The 20,945-nt window shown below is 34.5% G+C and overlaps 1 protein-coding gene and 1 pseudogene across 2 annotated transcripts in view; one reads left to right on the plus strand and one right to left on the minus strand.

Moving 5' to 3' along the window:
• The window catches only part of ATM (ATM serine/threonine kinase), a 120,831-nt gene that overhangs the window by 83,124 nt on the left and 16,762 nt on the right, over nucleotides 1–20,945 (minus strand). Inside the window, exons 8-22 of the mRNA XM_045556659.1 lie at nucleotides 20,235–20,398; nucleotides 18,581–18,750; nucleotides 16,267–16,638; nucleotides 15,266–15,460; nucleotides 13,080–13,175; nucleotides 12,006–12,228; nucleotides 10,460–10,585; nucleotides 9,776–9,901; nucleotides 8,785–8,874; nucleotides 6,638–6,809; nucleotides 5,693–5,892; nucleotides 2,949–3,031; nucleotides 2,397–2,552; nucleotides 1,550–1,625; nucleotides 1,290–1,420 (exon numbers count right to left, since the gene is read on the minus strand). Of these exons, the coding sequence (XP_045412615.1) occupies nucleotides 1,290–1,420; nucleotides 1,550–1,625; nucleotides 2,397–2,552; nucleotides 2,949–3,031; nucleotides 5,693–5,892; nucleotides 6,638–6,809; nucleotides 8,785–8,874; nucleotides 9,776–9,901; nucleotides 10,460–10,585; nucleotides 12,006–12,228; nucleotides 13,080–13,175; nucleotides 15,266–15,460; nucleotides 16,267–16,638; nucleotides 18,581–18,750; nucleotides 20,235–20,398 (2,380 nt within the window). The remainder of the gene's footprint in view (nucleotides 1–1,289; nucleotides 1,421–1,549; nucleotides 1,626–2,396; nucleotides 2,553–2,948; nucleotides 3,032–5,692; nucleotides 5,893–6,637; nucleotides 6,810–8,784; nucleotides 8,875–9,775; nucleotides 9,902–10,459; nucleotides 10,586–12,005; nucleotides 12,229–13,079; nucleotides 13,176–15,265; nucleotides 15,461–16,266; nucleotides 16,639–18,580; nucleotides 18,751–20,234; nucleotides 20,399–20,945) is intronic.
• Nucleotides 17,086–17,706, plus strand: LOC123641735 (annotated as a pseudogene). Its single transcript, XR_006736339.1, has one exon. The product of XR_006736339.1 is annotated as a 60S ribosomal protein L17-like (transcript).

A 20,945-nucleotide genomic window follows, 5' to 3' on the forward strand; every position in this document is an offset into this window, starting at 1 on the left:
TATAATTTGGACATTTGACCTCTTCAAATCTCAACGTTGAAATTTGATCCCCCATGTTGGAGGTGGGGCCTAATGGGAAGTGTTTGGCTCATGGGGGTGGATCCCTCATGATTACATTAATGCCCTAATCTAATGGAGTGGCAAGGGAAGAGGGAGTGAGTTCTCACTCTATTAGATCCTGGGAGAGCTGATTGTTAAAAAAGCACCTGGCACCTTCCTCCTCTCTTTCTCTCTTGCTTCCTCTCTGACCACATGATCTCTGCAAATGCTGACTCTCCTTTGCCTTCCACCCTGGTCTTACTGAAATGAGTTCCAAAACCTGAAGGAGTAGACACTGCTCTTGGTTTATGGAAACATTACTGTCAGCATATTCAAATTTTGAATATATTAGTTCTAACACTTTGTGTGACTGCTGGAATAATATTGTGATCTATTATTGGTCAATTACATTTGAAATGCAAAGTTACTCAAATGATTTTTACCTTTGATGTTTGTAAAGTGTCATTTCTTTTTTCAAATACTTTCATTTATTTTACAAATAGTTATTGAACACCTACTAACATGGCAAGTATTGTAGGTGCTAAAGATACAGCAATGAACAGACAAAAACCAATGCCCTTTAGGAGCTTATATACTAGTGAAATAGAAGTAAGTGTGTTAAAATATACTACTTCAAGTTAAAATAAATGCTAGAGAAAAATAAAACAGAGAAGTGCTTTACTTATAGGCATTGTGAGGTGGGGGAATTTAGAGGTTGCAATTTAGACTTTTAAAATCAATTCGATAACCTGATAAGCATACAGTCCTTAAGAAATTAGTATTTATTTATTCAGGTACTCAAATATAAAAGATTATCATGATGGAATCATTCCAGTGCCTCACTGTATGTTTACTCAAGTAAATATAATTGTAATTAGCACAATGTAAAATGTTCTAATTATCATTATAAACTCATATAAAATCACAGTAATACCCAAACATTCTATATACAGGAGATATAACCTCTTGTGCCAGTAGACATGCCTCATTTAAGTCAACCACTTATTAGTTATGTGGCATAAGTTACTTTATCTCTCTAAGCCACAGAGTTTTCATTTATAAATTGGAGAAAATAACAGTATCTAAGTGATAGAAGTGTCAATATTAAGAAAAACGTAAGTGCCTCACACAATATATGCTCCATAACTGTTAGCTATTTTTAATATCACATCTAGCGAGCTGTGACTGTGCTAGACATTGCTTTGCTATCTGCAACATTCCAAACACTTCACGAATACTTGACCCATTACCTATTGATTGACTCTGCAGCTAACATGCGAACTTGGTGATGATTATCAGCAAGAAATTGTGGAAATACTTCATTTACAGGAAAGTCTTTTCCCATTACATTAAGAATAGCCCATTTTGAATAAGGATCGGCCTATGGGAAAAGAACAATGAAGGTTAAATATGAAACATTAAGAGAAAAATCACTTATTAATGTTTGTTGAAACAAAGGCTGCTTTAAAAATTTCAATGGAGACCTTAAAAATAACATGAAATAACTCACCTCGAGCAAAGTTTTGAGACATTTTACTAGTGCCATTCTTACAGAGAATGTGCATTTCCTTTCCTTTGTTAGATGCCTGAAATCAAGTAAGTTTATCAATGTCAAATAATCATTCCAACAAAAGCCCTAGTCAGAAAAATCAGTGAATATTAAGGTTATTATAGGTTGCTTCCAAAATTTCTTTCTGTGGTAAATTTAATTCTCTTCATGTGGAATATGCCAATATATTCACCTTCCCAAAAATTCAAGCTAAAAGAAATTAGTTTGCAAGGAGTTCATTTTAAGGTACATTATTTGTTTTTTACATGATTATGCCTCTTTTGAGGGATTATCATAGTTCACCTAACCATTTTATAGTAAATTAGCTTTAAAAAGGAACTTTTTTTAAAGTTTTGGTTGTTATATCAAAGATTTCAAAACCACATTCTATATTGATTTAGATATGTGCCCCTCGACAAGTATCATGATGCCATCTCAGACTGTAACAATATGCAAGAAATAACCAGATAATGACAAGGCCAATTTGTTCACTTTGAGAACATGAAAAATTCAATTTATTTAGGCTTGTTGTACTTTCTTTATTCACTATACATCTAAAGCCATTAAGTGATTCAAAATTTGCAGGGAAATATACTAAACAGTTTAGAAAGCCATGCTATAAGCAAAAAACAATGTAGTTCTTTAACCAATTGAGGGAAACACAAATTACATTCTGCTATTGTTAAAAGATGTATACACTTACATAGGAGGATCAGAAGAAATCACTAATATGGAAGTGTAAAGTTTTCATTTGCATCTAGAGATAGCAAAAGAAAAATAAGAACTCCATAAAATAGATAGTACTTGCCAAAATGCTCCAATCACTGTAAGAAACTGTCCTTGAGCATCTCTTGTGTTCTCAGAGTCCATACTTCCTTGACCTAGGTTTGCCACTATATGAAGGGCATGGTTTAAAATCGTTTTACAAACATCTTGGTCACGACGATACAAGGAGCACACATTGCTGTGGTGGAAGAAGTTTAACTTTATAAGCTTAATGGAACAATTCAGTTATTTTATAAATTTTTTTTTAAGACAGAGTCTCACTCTGTCACCCTGGATAGAGTGCAGTGACGTCACTGTAGGTCACTGCAACCTCCAACTCCTGGGCTCAAGCAATCCTCTTGCCTCAGCCTCCCCAGCCGCTGGGACTACAGGTGTGCGCCACAACGCCCGGCTAATTTTTCTATTTTTAGTAGAGATGGGGTTTCACTCTTGCTCAGGCTGGTCTTAAACTCCTGAGCTCAAGCAATCCTCCCACCTCGGCCTCCCAGAGTGCTAGGATTACAGGCGTGAGCCACTGCACCCAGCCTATTTTATAAATTGAAAGTGAACATAACATATGGTTTTAATTTCTTACGATAGTGGTTTCAGAAGTTCAACAACATCTTCCATTGGCAAGGGATACTCTTCTCCAGGAAGCTCCTTTAAAAGCACCAAATACTAAGACGGTAGGAGGAAAAATAATCAGTTTTCATAGATCATTTACTTTTAAAAGTATATATATCATATAAATAATAATAAACTCATATACACAGCTGTAAATTTTTAAGAGAGTATGTAGAAACAAAAGGCTGTGCAGTCAAACAGAGCTGAATTCAAATCCCAGTACCACAACCTTAACTTATGTGGTTAAAAAACTTGCTTTATATCATCTGGGGCCTTTGTACCCTCACCTGTAAAATGGGGATATAACACTCAGCCAGATAACTGTGAGAATTAGAGAAAACAAACCTAAAGGTCTAGTTGCTATTGTGGCATTCAAGAAATGATCATTATTATCACTGATGTGGTTAAGAGCTTGAGCAAGATTCTGAAACTATAATATGTCCCCACACTCCCCAAATAATGCTTGCATAGAAGAGTACAATGATTAAAAACTATTGAATTAATGAAATTTGTAAAACAGAGATAATTATGTGCAGTAAAGAAGTCAAACACCCTCATACATCTTTCCATAAGGCATCTTTATAAGGCTCCCTATGATACTATGGATAGGAAGGGCTGTTTGAGGCCCAGGCACATCGCTCATGCCTGTAATCCCAGTGCTTTGGGAAGCCAAGCAGGAGAAACACTTGAAGCCAGAAGTTTGAGACCAGCTTGGCCAACATAGCAATACCTCATCATCTCTACATATTTAAAAAAAACAAAACAAAACAATTAGCCTAACATGGTGGCACATGCCTATAGTCCCAGCTACTTGGGAGTCTGAGGAGGGACGATTGAGGTTACAGTGAGTTATGATCGTGCCACTACACTCCAGCCTTGGCAACAGAGCAAGACTCTGTCTCAAGACTTTAAAATTAAAAAGAAAAGGCAAAGATATAGAATCAACCTAAGTGCCCATCAATCAATGAGTGGATAAAGAAAATGTGCTGTGTGTGTGTGTGTGTGTGTGTGTGTGTGTGTGTGTGTGTGCATGTGTAGCATAGAGTACTACTCAGCCATAAAAAGGAATGAAATGATGTCAGTTGCAGAAACCTGGATGGAACTGGAGAACATTATCCTAAGTGAAGGATATCAGGAATGGGAAAACAAACACCACATGTTCTCACTAATAAGTAGGAGCTAAATGATGGGTATACATGGTCACAAAGTGGTGTAAACTAAAAAGAGGGGGTGGCAATGGGGTGAGGTATAAAAACTTCCCTAACAGATACAATGTACACTATTCTGGTGACAGACACACTAAAAGCCCTGACTTCAGTATTGTACAATTCATCCACGTAACAAGAACACTTACACCCACCAATATTTTGAAATTTAAAAAGGGGGGGGCTGTTCAACTACCACTTATAATGGGCAGTTATCAACAGGCAGCCCATTTCAGAGAGCTGTCAAATAATTTTCCTGCTATAGGAAGAAATCACAGCAGATTTTTTTCCTAATATCTATGTAGAAAAATACATTTCTTATACCTTTTCTGATATTAACAAAGAAAATTAAATGACCCTTTTCATTATTTGACATGAGAGTCATGCGTATGAGGTTACTGAGTGTTTTGAAGTGACTTTAAACATCAAAGCTTCAAGAAAAGCATATAACCCTTTCCCTTGGTCAGGGCTACAGACCTGACTTGAGTGCTTGTCAGGGCCGAAACCAGAGGCTCAAACACGGCACAAACTAGTTGCTATTTCTAGGAAATCAACATGCATGTTCACCAAGGCCAGGAACATGACCAGGGATTCCACCATAGACTCAACCTGCAATCTACTGTGATCAGAGGTTCTAATTAGGGACTCAAAAGGTATGTTTGCCAATTTGCTGGAAATGGAGGTGTAACCTCAGACCCACCCAGCTACTCACTGGGCCAGGGACTCTACCCCATTTCACCAGGGCTGGGGCTAAGGAGATGGCCCACATGGTCAGGAGATTAGTTACATATAAGGTTATTGACTAAATTAGTAAATGAACTAAGGTTCAGTAGGAAGCCAGGTTCTTTACTGTCAGAAAAGAAAGCTACAAATTTGAAGAGAGAAAAAACAAATAAACCCTGTGATACTGGCCTGGAATTGAAGATATCTACCAGTAGATAGACAGATAGGGTAAGGGCAGAAAAGGGATTACTTTTGTAATATGTTCATCAAAGTCTAAATCTAATCATGAAGAAACATCAGAAAAACCCAAAGTGAGGAATTCTACACAGCAATTGACCTGTACTATTCAAAAATATGAAGGTCACAATAAATAAGCAAAGAACTGCTCCAGATTGAAGGAGACTGAACAGACTTTACAATGCAATTACACAATGCCAATTTCCTGATTTTGATGATTCTACTGTGGCTATACAGAAGTGGCTATACAGAAGTGCATCCCTATTTTTAGGAAATATACACTGAACTATAAGGGACATTACATGTGCAATTTAGTCTCAAAATAGTTCAGAAAAAAATGGTATGTGTCTGTGAAGAGAAACAGAATGATTAAGGTTTTTCTCACAGCACATTAAAAGAAAATATATTTTACAACTAGTTCCAGATTCATTATTCAAGGAAGGAATTTCAAGTCTTCAAAGGTACTATGTGATTTTTACATGTCAACCAATTACATTTAGTCAGCAACATCAGACAGAATTGAAGAGCTTCTTCATTTAACTTAACTCACCATATGTAGGTGGAGGGATTTAGTAGGGTCTAGAGTGCTAGAATCAATTAACATTAACAGTTTCCTCCGAATATCAGCTGCCCTAAATGACACAGTATTGGTCTGAGCAGTAGTTACACACAAACACAAGCATTTGAGCATATCTAAAAAGAGCAGATCTTGCTTTGACAGATATTCTTCAGCTAAAGGATTCATGGCACCTAAAAATAAAAAGCACTCATTAATACCAAGAGAGGGGCACAACAGCCATATATATTGAATATTACCTCAAATATTCTCTCCTTTACAAAAAAAAAAAAATCCCCTTTACAAAACAAAGTATATGGAAAACAAAACTATAGCAAAATTAATTACACACTAGAAGCTTCAAAACTCTTCATGAAAGGTTATTCAAGTATTCTGTTATCAAGAGATAATAAAAAATATGGGAAAAAACTATATAGACAATCACTGAAGTAATGTTTATGATAGGGAAATAGAAAAGAATCTAAATTTCTGACAATAAAAAACAGTCAAGTAAATTATGGTCTTCATGACTGGGATATTGTGAAGTTATTTAAAAGTATGATTATCAAGGCAAGCAGCTACAGGGAAAAAATGCTTATAATTAATGTTAGACAAGCTATATAACATATACAAATGTTAATGCTGATTACAATTTTAAAAGGGTCTATAAAGAAATAATAGAAATAAGTTGAAAGTGATGGCATTACGGGTGCTTTTCCACTCTTCTATTTTCCGAATAACCTATCATATGGTTTTATTTCTTTAATAATTATTTTAAATTCCTCTCATGAAGAATAAAATAGGAAACTAATAAATTCAATTAAACATCAGAAATATTTTAAAGTGTACAGGAAGGAAATTATCCTAAATGAGGCCTTTTATAATACCAAATCATTATAGAGAGGTAAAAGAAATCTCAGGCAATAAATATGTATTTACCTATAGTACTTTGGCTCTCTCCAGATTCATTTGCATCACTAACACTGCTAGCAGGGTAATCATTAAATAGATTCATGGATGACTGATCCTCTACCTCTATTAGATTTCCATTAGTATCATCTTCCATTGATTCTACGTCTCCATGGTCAAATGGCTTTTTGATAAGGGTTGCCTTCAGAGAGAGAAGAGAAACAAAGATGTTCAAGTTGGTTTCTTTCAGAAGGACATTGTAGTTAAAATTCACCTAATCAAACAATGCAAGATTCAGGTGTAAGTATGAACACTACAGCAGTGTTCCCCTAACTTTTTAGCACCAGGGACCAGTTTTATGGAAGACAATTGTTCCACAGATGGGGAGAGGGGACAGAGGTGGAGCTCAAGTGGTGATACGCGGCCTAGTTCCTAACAGGCCATGGACTGGTACCAGGCCGTGGACCAGTACTGGGCCATGGCCCGGAGACTGGGGACCATGGCACTACAATTTCTACTAAATATCCAACAATAGGAAAATGGACATATAAACTGTAATATGTCTACATAACAGAATAACATGCAAACTTTAAAAAAATAATTTCTTATATTAAGTTTTATAATACCCAAAGTTGATGAAGGTATGGGGAAAAGTCTCAATTGGAATGACTATTTTGGAGGACAATGACAATATTCATCAAAAAGGTAAAATTCACATTCCTTTTGAATAAGCAAGTCCATTGCTAGAAATTGTCCTACATTCATCATGTGCACACATACAAGTAGACAAAATAAAAGTACAATAATCTTTATTGTAGAATTCTTTGTAACCAAAACATTAGAAACCACTTAAAATGTTAATTAAGAGCAGATACGCTAAAAAAAGGTACATATGCTATTCCCATATAGTGGAATAGCATGCAGTGCTAAATAAATAAGGTAAAGGCTAGATGCAGTGGCTTGCCCCTATAATCACAGTACCTTGGGAGGCAAAGGAGGGAGGATCACTTGAGGCCAGGAGTTTAAGACCTGTCTGGGCAGCATAGTTCAACCTTATTTCTACAAAAAGTAAAAACATTAGCTGGGTGCAGGGGCACATGCCTGTAGCCCTAGCTACTCAGGAAGCTAAGGCAGGAGGATCACTTGAGCCTAATAGCTCAGGGCTGCAGTGAGCTGTGATCACACCACTGCACTCCAGCTTGGGTGACAAAGAGAGATCCTGTCATTCATTCATTCATTCATTCATAAATAAATAAATAATTAAATAGTGTACAGAAGTAGATAGCTTATAAAATATGTAAGCAACATGGAAAAATGACCAAGATGTGTCATAAAATGAAAATAGTCAAGTTACAGAAATATTTTTTCACTCAATAGTATCTACTATGTGTGCCAGGCACTGTTCCAGACAACAGTGTGTATGTGGCATAAGCCCATTTGTATAGAAGAAGAAAAATAAATACTACAGTAAGACTAAGCTGCTTGTCTGGCAAGGCTTTGGGTTTTTTTTTTTTTTTTTTTTGAGACAGAGTCTCACTTTGTTGGCCAGGCTAGAATGAGTGCTGTGGCATCAGCCTAGCTCACAGCAACCTCAAATTCCTGGGCTTCAGCGATCCTACTGCCTCAGCCTAACGAGTAGCTGGGACTACAGGCATGTGCCACCATGCCCGGCTAATTTTTTTTCTATATATAATTTTAGTTGGCCAGATAATTTCTTTCTATTTTTAGTAGAGACGGGGTCTCGCTCTTGCTCAGGCTGGGCTCGAACTCCTGACCTCAAGCGATCCACCCGCCTTGGCCTCCCAGAGGGCTAGGATTACAGGCGTGAGCTACCTCGCCCGGCCTGCTTTTGGTTTTTTTTTAAAGAACAAAATTATTTCGAATTTTGGTATAATTTTGCACAGAAATATGAGCCTGGATGATTAGTTCCAAATCTTTTAGTCTATTACTTATTGAGAAACTAAAGGCAGGCACTATATAAGCATTGATATTAAGTAATCAAATTATTTTCCCCCCAAAATCAAATAATTTTGTTTAATTTCTACATTTATAAAAACATTAGAGGCCATATATATATCATTGAGATGCATGCCTATATAAGAGATATTTTAATAAGAAAAAATTATGCATATTAGAATCAATGAAATACGGTAGTAAAACAGGAAGCATACACTTACTAAACTTTTACAAATATCTGCAATGTCATTCATCAGTTTTGATGTTAACAAACGCAGGAAAAAGCCAGAAGCAATCTTATTTGGATTCTTCTGTAATTAAATCAAACAAAGAACCAAGCAACAAAGAAATAAAAACAATTATTCTTGGTAGATAATGTTTTCTCTATCTTGAATGAAATGTAGATAAATCATTTACTATTAGGGCCAACATATAAGTTGCTTGAAAAACATTATCTTTTCTTAGAGTAGTAATAAGTATAATACATGTCTTTTATTGTGCTTAAACAACATTAAAATACCAGCTATTTACCCTAAACATAAGTAAACAGTAATTACAGGTTAGAGTTTATTCTTCCACTCTTCTCCTTCACTATTTATATCAAAAATCAAAAAAAAACATTACAAAACTGTGTGTTGATAATATTGATATACAGCCATGTACTTAACATTAGCTTTCAAAGATGTTTCCAAGTATTATCAATTGATAATAATAGCCAATTATTATCAATATTGGCTGGCATAGCTACCCCAAAAGTCTGCTTTAAATCAAAAAAAAATTATACACAGTAGCACTTTTTCTACCAAATGTTTTGTGAGATGATCTGGACAAAAGAAGGTAAAATATGTGCTGGAGTTGTTTATCTTTGTGGTGCTCACTAGTCCTGGTATAGTGGTATGCACATGACATATTCAGTAGTCAATACAGTTTTATTAAATGAATGAAAATATGCTGGCAATAAAAGTTACCTATGTAATTATATATAAAAGTAGTAAGATAATCTCAGAAATCTTCCTGAAATGATAAAATTAGTTTCATGAAAAACTCATGTTACCTATTGCTTTATTCCTCTGGATATTATCTTTATTTACCAATTAATTTAATTTTAAATCAGTTTATAAACTTATGAATGGACCAAAAAGCAGTAACACCACCAACCAGTAATCAATTCTCTGAAGAGGCTATACTTACCAAGTAAGAAGAATAGCCTACCTGGGTACAGTTGCACAAGCAACTTGTACATAGATGCATCATATTTCTCAATGAACCAATTCTAGATTCCTCATTTGTCTTATTTTTAAACAGAGTGATACTTTCTCCTGCACATTGCATTAGAGACTGTTAAGAATAGAAGGAAAAATCCAAATTCCAGTTAAAATTATAGTTTAGCACTGCTTTTTAAAGATTCACTTAAGAGATAAAATTAAGTGTTTTTAGAAGTTATACATGGTCATAAAGTACAATTAAAATTTGTAAACAATCAAAAAATGGACAAATCTTATACCCTGTTCTTTGCAAAACATACCATTGACAGAGCACTACTGAGAGAGAAAAAAGTGTTTCATGCTTAGAGCCTACCTGACTGATAGCTTTAATCAAGGATTCTTTAGTATAACCGATCACAGGGAAAACTTTTAAAAATACAGATAAAAATCAGTATTTATGTGAAAGAGTTTAAATTTTAATGTGAGAGTATTTCATTTACTATATTTATTGTTGGCTTATAACATTTTCAAATATTAAGGACACATAGTATTTCTTCCCAGACTGCATAAATGAAAGAGAAAGTGTTAACCTATATAAAATGTAATATTTTCCAAACAAATATAGCCATTTTCCCAGGAATACATTTCATTCAAATTTATCCAAAACTTCATTAACATAAAATTATCCTACCTTGGCTTTCTGGAATAATTCTGACTTATATGCTTCCTCTTCGGCTATTACACCCACATAACAGTAGCAGCCAAGAACACCCACCAAAAGACTTGAACACCGGACAAGCGTTTCTGAATTTGTAATCTTAAAGTAAGCCACAAATAAAAATATACATATTTCACAAATAGTTTTGTACATTCTAGAATTACCTTTTGTAAGAACAAATTTTATGTACATATTAAGAAACAAAAGTTCAGTTAAGTGAGTTAAAAGGTGGCCTACATTGAACATCTCTAAAAACATCTAAGAGATCACTGTAGAGTTATGATAAATAGGATTCTCAAGAAAAACAGCCTAAGTATCTCCTTATGGCCAAGCAGGATATCTCCTCTTAAAGTGGCACAGTGTACTACAGACATAAGTGCTTAAATATTGAGGTAGGGAGGAAAGAAAAGAAAAAAAAAAAGACTGATAGGCTAATTAAATGTCTACAAGTCTTAGAAAGTGAGCAGAAATTACATTCATATAAAGAGACATTAAAATGATACTTTCAGCTTCAAAAGGACAAGTGCCTTGACTTATTCAGCTTTTTAGACTCCACAGACTAGCACAAGGCATTTTTGCTAATAGATACTATTTGTCCCTTCTAGGTTCTTCAGGTCATTTTTCCCAGATACTGAATTCACTTCTCTGAGTAGCTTGCAGGCTTTACTTTATTCAATAAATATTTTATCATTTACCATGTAATAAGGTACTGTGGAGGATACAAAGATTAATAAAAATATATGTGCCCCTTAAGGAGCATCTGGCATAATTTAAGAGATATTTGTGTATAAAACATATGTAAATATCCCTAGTACAAAAAAGATGCTAACTGCCATTTAAAATTTTGAAATATTAAGCATTATGAAAATTAAAAGATGAAAATTTATTATGGTTGAAATTATCTAAGAAAGACTTTAGCAAGTATTTTGACATGTAGATGATTTAAATACAAAGAAATAAGTAGAAAGATATTTCATGTTGAAAGAAATGAGAGTTTTGGCAAGAGAACAGCACACATGAAGAGAATTTGTGATTTTATGAGAATAAAGAAAATCATAGATGAGAAGTTCCTAGATGACCTCTAAAAAATGGGTAATTGCTAGTCCATTTATTATCTTTATTAATCACTCCTCCCTCTTCAGATGCCACCAAAATCTATTAGATCTGTTTAAATTGTGTCCTTTTCTGTTACTGTAACATCTCCCTCCTTTGTATTGAGAGGTTGTTTTCATCATGTAATCCCTACACTACAACCCTTACTATTCCCCACTAGCCTACACAAAGAATTCTTTTATATCTACTAGAATCCCCAGTACAAGGAAAGCACTCAAATTATTATTCTTTAGTTTTCCTATATTCATGCCAAGTTTTCCCTATTTATAGCCCTGTACTGCCATTTTGCTTTTAAAACCAAGCCTCTCACCACCCTTAGTGCCTTTCCTGCCCCCATTTCTCCTTCATAACAGTCTACCAAAGTTGAATCAAGCATAAGCTTTAGTTCTTTTTTTTAGCATCTCACCTCAGATGAGTAGTTATTTAGAAGCTGTTCTGATAATCCCAGAAGATAACGATCCAGTGATTCCCTGAGATTTTCGTGGACAGAAAAGCCAATACTGGATTGGTGCTTTTCTATAGCACATTCTTTCACATTGGTTAAAAAGTTCATCTTGTCAAAAGTTGTCTGAAGAAACAGTTCTTCTACTTCTGAGAATGAAGGTTCTTCATCTTTTTGGTGTTGTTCACTTCAAGAAAGTAAGAGCTTTAATATACAAACTACCTAATGCTTAACCTCCATGTATTAGCAATATATTATAAATGAAAACATTAACATAGCATCTACATCATTCAAAGACTGCGTATACAATTAATATTCTTTTAAGTGCTCCCCTAGGTTGGGCTGATACCTACTTATACCAAATTTCATTATTCAATAAATTTTAGTATAGATAGACAAAAGAAATACAAGTTACAATTGCAAAGGCAAATCCAGAAAGTATTTAAAAAGAAAACAACAGAGGAAATAAACACTGAGAATAACATTGTGTGAAAAAAGGTACCTTTTTTCACCTTCAATTTCTCCAAAAATGTAAGTTATTTTTTATTTTATACCCTCTTGAGGGAGATTAGGAATCTTCACCCAGTGAGTCATTTTTCGGTCATAGAAGTAAAACATAAGTCTCTTAAGTCAATCAAGTAAAATCAGGGTTTTAGACTTATTTTTGTTTTCAATTATCATTAGTTTTTAAATCTAACAAATAGTCAGATCTTACTTGATATATAAAAATGGGTCACATCTTTAAGAACTCATTTCACATAAACTTCATGTTCTTAATTTCCTGTAACAATTCAATTTTTTCCATTGGCACTTGTCATGTTATACTGTACAGTATTTAAAAAATAGTGACCTTGTATTACAGAAGATAGATTACAATTATTGAATTAAAAGCTTTTCCCTGGCTAACAGTTGTGACTTTTTCTTACCTGACCAATTTAGTTGATAATTATTAAGATACAGTTACCACCCTGCTAAAATTATCTTTGTAATTAAAGCTAATATCTTAAAATAACACAGACCATATTGGTAATAACATACCATTCTGGCACACTTTGGAAAAAATTCATTGCAGCTTTACAGTTTTTCATAGTGAGACTCACAAGAATTTTCTCCACTAAGAGATGAGGAAAATTGCTATAAAGACAAATAAAAAGATTCACTTAAAACACCAAAAGTCGATTAAAGAATGCTTTAAACTTTAACATCTATGTTTGGCTATAAATTTTGACCTCCAAAATTTGGATACTAAATTAAAATTACTTTCATCTGTACTGAATTTCTTAGTATCTGAAAGGAGAATTTAAAGATGACACACATTATGTTACTATTATTTCCAACATTACTTGGAAGCAGAATCATGTCTAATTTATTAAGATCATTTCTGAAATACATAAAAGGTTGTGAAATTAAAGCAAATGTACTAGGATCCAGAGATCTGTTTTCCAAACAGTTCCAATTACCATCTGTGAAAAGGTTAAGTGGGCAAGCTGCTCTCTTTTCCTAGTGCATTAAGTCCTATTTCATCTTCCTCTTGTTTCCTCACCCAATTATTATAATATTAGGTCATTAAATATAAAATGTCCGATTTCAAATCAAACGTTTAGTTTATTGTATCTCAAACAAGAAGCAGTACAAGTAATCAAAGTATGTGCCTAAACTATCAACACAATTTTGCCATCTTAATGGTAGCTTGTTTATGCCAGCACAGCAAAGAAGACTAGAGAGCAAGTGACCATGAAATTGTGAAAGGCCTTTTCCACAGCTTATTAAGAACTGAAGATTTTTTCTTGCAAGCAGTGTTCCAAAGCCTGGAAGAAGTGCTAATCTGTTGGTGCAAGATCTGGTGAATACTGTGGATGACAGAGGTTCCAAATAGAGCTTCTGTAGTTTGAGCAGCATTGTTTTTTGTGACATGTGGTCTTGCAAGAAGATTCACCTGTCTCTACTGACCAACCTCAGCTGCTTAATCGCAAGCATCCTCATCATTTCAGCCAATTGACTGCAGTAGACATTTGCTGTAAACGACTGGCCAGGTTTCATGAAGCTGTAGTGGATAATACCAGCACTGGACCACCAAATAGACACCATTAGCTTTCTTTGATGAATATTCATTCAGTTTTGGAATGTGTTTCGGCACTTCATCTTTATCCAATCATTGTGCCAAATGCTTGCAATTGTCAAAAAGAATCCATTTTTCATCAGACATAACAATATGGTGTAGATATGGTTTGCCTTTGTGTCATGACACAAAAGAAAGGCAAGCTTTGAGACAATTTCTGAAGCTTGTTTAATTCATGTGGTACCCATCTATCCAGCTTCTTTACCTTGCCCATTTGTTTCCAATGGTCCAATATTGTTGAAACAGTAATATCAAGCCTTGCTGCTAATTCATGCATAGATTGAGATGGATTCGCTTCCAATGTAGCTTTCAGCTCATCATTATCCACCTTGGTCTCAGGTCACCCACATGACTCATTTTCAAGATTAAAATCACCAGAATGAAACTTCTCCAACCATCCACACACTTGCGTTTTAGTCACATCCCTCCCAAACACTTTGCTGAAATTTCCAGCTGTCTGCACTGCATTGATTCCACGACAGACTCATATTAAAAAATAACACAAATTTTGGACTTATCCATGGTTTCACAAAAATTGCTCTAAAAAAAAATTGGAAAGATAATCACAAGCCAGAACATGCGTTTCAAAGAATGCGGATGTACCTTCACAATAAAAAAAAAACAAGAAGTGTCAAAGTGAAATGTCAGAGATATCAACTGTCAAACCTAGTACTTAAGAAAATCAGACATTCCATACCTAATAACAAAAATAACATATTTCACCCAGAAGATACTCTCATTATGTTAAGGATCGAGGATCCACTTGAGTCAGATATATGGATCTATTTACATTAGGTCACAAAGTAACACAGAAATGCTCAAATAATTACATACATGTGCTTAATGCACACCCCCCATATTCTCACAGTGAGACAACCTTTTATTAAATATTTATTTCAGAAATGATCAAGGCACAAAGACACAGAACACTATAAAAACAAAGGGAATGTTTAATATTTAGGGCTAGCTCTGTTTAATATTTAGGGCTAGCTCTGCAAAATCCTGCATTATCACTATAAAATAAAACCATCTGGTAACAAATAAGTGGAAGGAGCCTTATAAAACAAAACAAAAAATCAGCAGAATGCTAATGAACTGAAATTACCTGTGAAGAATTGGAGGCAGTTTTGCACTATCTTCTAAGTCATTCTCTAACTGATAGAATAAGAGCCATTTCATAATCGATTCCTTTAAAGAAAAACTTCTATTTACTTCACATATATTTTGCTCTATTCCCATTTTTACTGTTTCTGGAACTACACTGATGGTCAGTGCCAAAGTCAAACAGCGTACTGCAGGACTATAACAAAACAAAAGACAATTGTTAAAACTAAGCTCTTTGAGGGAGAGAGATCTTGTCTATCTTATTTGCCACTGTACCTCCAATGCTCAGGACAGTGCCAGGCACATACATTTTGTCAACTTTTGTTGACTAAATGAACACAAAAATTGTCACATGGTCTGATGACATTAGAAAAGATTCTTGATTAAAAACTCTCTCTTAAAATAACAGCAAGCAGTATATCAAAAAAGTGAGGTTTATGAATATTGAACAAATTATAAGTTATAAACAGAAGAAATTTAAAATCAATAATTCTCTAAAGAAATTCTTTTGGGTACAAATACATAGTCAAATAAGAAATAAGACCTGATGTTCAATAGATCCGTAGGATGACTAATAGTAAATAATCTATTATACATTTCAAAACACCTAGAAGAATTCAAATGCTTCTAACATAAACAAAAGGTAAATATTTAAGGTGATGGATATCCCAAATACCCTGTGATTATATGAGTGTATGAAATTATCACATGAACCCTGAAAATATGTACATCTATTACACATCAATAAAAAAAATTGTAATTATAAAAAAGATATTCCTTAAAATCAGCTTTTAGTAATCTCTCCCCATTTGAAATGAAATTCACATTTATTTATGCATTTATTAAGTCTTCCTGACCAAACAACAAAAGCATCTGAAATAGAATTTAACTTTTCTTTAATTGAAGTAACAAACTCTGAGAATGATCAGGAATGTGTATGTATGTGTGTTTGTGTGTGTGTATCTGTAAAATCTGATACAATTCATATTAAATCAAACTTACCATGAAGGTCTGCAAGCTGACCCAGTAAATAACTTCCAGAAGTCTTTGTCAACCTCAACTAAACCACCTTGAATTATGGCTCCAAGTAAGCCAAAGGTTTCAGCTTGTATTTGTTCAGAACTTAAACCACGTAAGGTAATTGACCAAATTTTATTCCAGAGTTTCGATAAATCTGACTTTTGTGAGCTTTCTAGGTCTGATTTCTTGCCTTGACACAATGCAACTTCCATAAGGCATCGTAGTACATATGGTGTGCGTTCCCCACGTCGCTGTTGAGGTAGAAGCTGGTACAGTATCATCAGTAATGGAGATAGCTCACAGTTAGGTAAACTCACAGGATACTTTGATATTAATTGAGCTGTAATCTGTAGCCTAAAAGAAAAAAAAAGAGGATAATTTGAAATTATTCAATCCCATTAATAAACTAAGAAAATAAATATTTATATAGGGTACCCTTTTAATATCCTACTTAGAGTATCACCATAATAATTTTCCATGCTACTCTCAAAATAAATTAGCTCTTAATATTTATTAGGTCCTACGTTCTAAAGTGCCAGGAAGACTGACGTTTTAGCTAGCTGGGTAAGTTGCTATATTTCCCTTAAATAAAAATTTGAAAGGATACTAAATTAGCAATATTCTACTTCTGAATTATCTTGCCCATCTTTGTTCTTTAATCACCAAAATTATTCCCCTAAAACAAGAAAACAAAGAAACCCCAAAAATCTGTTTTTCCTTGACATTAATTCAGTTAATTCAATAAATGTTTGCTGTGAATTCCCTAGAATATGTGCTACTTAAGAATGGGAACATTACCGCTCTTCCTCTTCCCCTCAAGCGGCCTGAGGTGATCTGTGAAAATGGTTCGCTATTCACTTGACCCAGAAAACCCCACAAAATCATGCAAGTCAAGAGGTTCAAATCTTCGTGTTCACTTCAAGAACACTCGTGAAACTGCCCAGGCCATCAAGGGTATGCATATACGAAAAGCCACCAAGTATCTGAAAGATGTCACTTTAAAGAAACAATGTGTACCATTCCAACGTAGGTACAATGGTGGAGTTGGTAGGTGTGCCCAGGCCAAACAGTGGGGCTGGACGCAGGGTCAGTGGCCCAAAAAGAGTGCTGAATTTTTGCTGCACATGCTTAAAAATGCAGAGAGTAATGCTGAACTTAAAGGTTTGGATGTAGATTCTCTGGTCATTGAGCATATCCAGGTGAACAAAGCACCCAAGATGCGTCGCTGAACTTATAGAGCTCATGGTCGGATTAATCCATACATGAGCTCCCCCTGCCACATCGAGATGATCCTCACTGAAAAGGAACAAACTGTTCCAAAACCAGAAGAGGAGGTTCCACAGAAGAAAACGATATCCCAGAAGAAACTGAAGAAACAAAAACTTATGGCACGGGAATAGATGCAACATAAAATAAATGCAAATAACAGTAAAAAAAAAAAAAAGAATGGGAACATTATGTTATTCATCTCTGTATCCCTAATGCTTGGCACACAGCAAGTGTTCAATAAATAAATTGACAAATTAAAGATTCTGAAATACGCACCCTCAATGATATAAACATGAACTTAAGTAATAGGTACCTAAATCAATAAGCTTTTTCCCCATGAGTCATTTATATTTAAATATTTCACCAACATGATAAAAATCAAAAGAGCATTGATCACAAGTTTGACTATAAACTCTAAATTTCTAACTGTCCTTAGGCAAGTTGCTTAACCTTTCTGAGTTCCCGTTTTTTTAGTAAAGCAAATAGGCTGAACTGGATAAATTCTAAACATTCTTACCAGACCTAACATTTTGTGCTTCCACAGAATTCCATAATTTATTTTATTTAAATATTTGTGAATGCTATATAAGAATAAAGATGATAGAAAAAATAACCTTTTATCATGGTCAAAATTATTTTGTGATTTCTGAAGGCTATCTTTAATTTCTTCCTAATCTAATTCTGTTAGGTGTTACGCATACTAAAATCCCATGTTGAGCCACACAACTCAGTGAATTCCATGAGGCAGATACCACTGTTTGCCTACCAGACAGCCATTCTCCCTTCTTATTTGCTAGACAATATGATTGGGAAAGGTGGGCCTGCACCTGATCCCAGCAAATGTACCATTAATGACTGATCTCAACATATCATGGCAATCATATTTCCCTTTGCTAGTATAATTGACTTGGGAGTAGAAAAATGACTTAGTTCTGGCCAATGAAATGAAAGAATTCTACTGAAAGTTTTCTGAGAAAAATTAAACGAGACTAAAATGACAGTGAATGAGAAAAACATAACATTTTACCAAGGCACAAGATCAAAATCACTCTGTGACTTCTGAAGATGATCTTTTATTACTTCCCAGCCTAGTTCTATTTTCCTCCTTTTGCAAGGTGCAATGTAATCACTAGATTCTCTTTGCGTAATGATATATGACTGAGAAATCTCCAAGGATTTGGTGTCTTCATTAAAAACCTATAAAATAAAAATAAAACCACTTTCTTCATTGCTAACTGTCCTCTAATAGTTCGTTAGGAAAATAAATATTCCTTCTCAAATGAAGATACAGGGAACACATAAAGTAAGAGTAATAAATTATAGAAACGTATGACGATATAGTAAGACATAAACATTTTGCATGACAGTTGGCAGTAATGGCACTCTCAGTAAGCAGATATTATCAAGTGATATATTAGTTTTATTTAGTGAGAATATTTACTAAAAGCACCAAGAAATCTAAAAGTAAAACAAAAGCCTGTATTTTCAAAGGCATTAAATTTTTAAATTTACCATTAAGGAAATATTTGACAACATGAAATTACTACCTAGGATGTTAACCAAATTTCTGGGGGAAAAAGTTTTACTTAAGAAACATTAGGCCATAAAGCTGCTGAAGGAGTAAGCAAAATTACATAGTATATCCATATAACTGAACATTATTTAGGCATAAAAAGAAATGAAATGCTGATTCATGGTACAACATGAATGAATCTTAAAAACATTATGCTAAGTAAAAGAAGCCAGACACAAAAGACTACATATTGTATGATTCTCTTTAAATGAAATGTCCAAAATAAGCAAATCCATAGAGGCTAAAAGTAGATCAGTGGCTGGTTGCCAGGAGCTAAGAGAAATAGTGAATTGGGACTGAATGCTAAGTAGGTATAAGGTGTCTTTAGGGTGATGAAAATGTCCTGGAATTAGTGGTGGTGACTGCATAACATAGTAAAAATACTAAAAACCACTGAATTGTACACTGTAATTTTCTTTTCTTTTTCTTTCTTTCTTTCTTTTTTTTTTAGAGACAGGGCCTCACTGTGTTGCTTAGGCTGGAGTGCAGTGGTGCAATCACACTTCACTGCAGCCTCGACCTCCTGGGCTCCAGCAATCCTCCTGACTCAGCCACCCGAATAGCTGGCAGTACAGGCATGTGCCACCACAGCCGGCTAATTTTTTTCATTATTTTTTGTAGAGAAAGTGTCTCGCTATGTTGCCCAGGCTCGTCTCGAACTCCTGGTCTCAAGCAATCCTCCCACCCTGGCCTCCCAAAGCACCGGGATTACAGGTGTGAGCCACCACGCTTGGCCTGAATTGTACACTTCAAAACAGTGAATTTTACGCTGGATTTTATGTGAATTCTGGATCAATTAAAAAATTTTATGTGAATTCTGGATCAATTAAAAAAAAAAAGACACATTAGGGTTAGGGTCTCCTTATTTCCTATAGACAATCTTTTAAGAATGTGAAAGTTCATTATTAGTTTTTACTAAGTCCATACCTGTAGAAGCATTACCTAAGTTAAAAGGGTAATTCCAAATATTTTTGATATTTAATATTTTGAAAGGAATAGTTACATGTACCAAATAATTTTATAGGCTTTTTATGAGAATACAGGTTCCAAAAGCCCAGTAAAAGAAAAACTAACAGGAAATTTTGTAATGTAACATGAACTACTATACCTGGTGACAAATATCAGCCATCAATTCAATCAAATTTTCTTTGACAGCAATATTACGAGATCCTGAAGAATATTTTCCTCTACTTCCTATATGACTTATCTCGTTCACTAGCAGATCATATAAGTTATATAAAATACTTTGCCATTTTGTCGATCCATAAGCACCTGTAATCCAAAAAATTAAAATAAGATGTATATATATACTCTGCCAACTCCCACAAAATTATTCAGCTGTCAAGGTGCACTGACATTAGAAGACATCTGATCCAATCTTCTATTCAGTATTAATGCCTCTTCTGACAACATCCTTGACGAACTCTACTCCATAAGTGTCCATTTTACATTTAGATAACTGTGTTTGCTATAAATTTCTTCTATATTCTGACCTAAAATCTACCTTTCTCTAGTTTATTCTCTCCCTGAGGCAAATACAATTATTAATATATGTTTCCTCTTTCACATGAGAACCAAGTTCTCCTTATGTCTTTTCCTTGTCTAGAAAAAAACATTACCAGTTCCCTCAACTAGTGTACAAATGACACGTTATAGACTTTTCACCATCCCAGTCATTTTTCCCAAGATACACTCCAGTCAACTCTTAAAATGCTGACTCTACAAAATCTGGTGAACATAATACTCCAACTGTGGTCAGACTAGTATGGGGAGCAATAGAGCTATTAAATCCCACAAACAAGGTACCATAAAATTCATT

This window comes from Lemur catta, chromosome 7 (genome assembly GCF_020740605.2).
Source record: "Lemur catta isolate mLemCat1 chromosome 7, mLemCat1.pri, whole genome shotgun sequence".
Lineage (NCBI taxonomy): Eukaryota > Metazoa > Chordata > Mammalia > Primates > Lemuridae > Lemur > Lemur catta.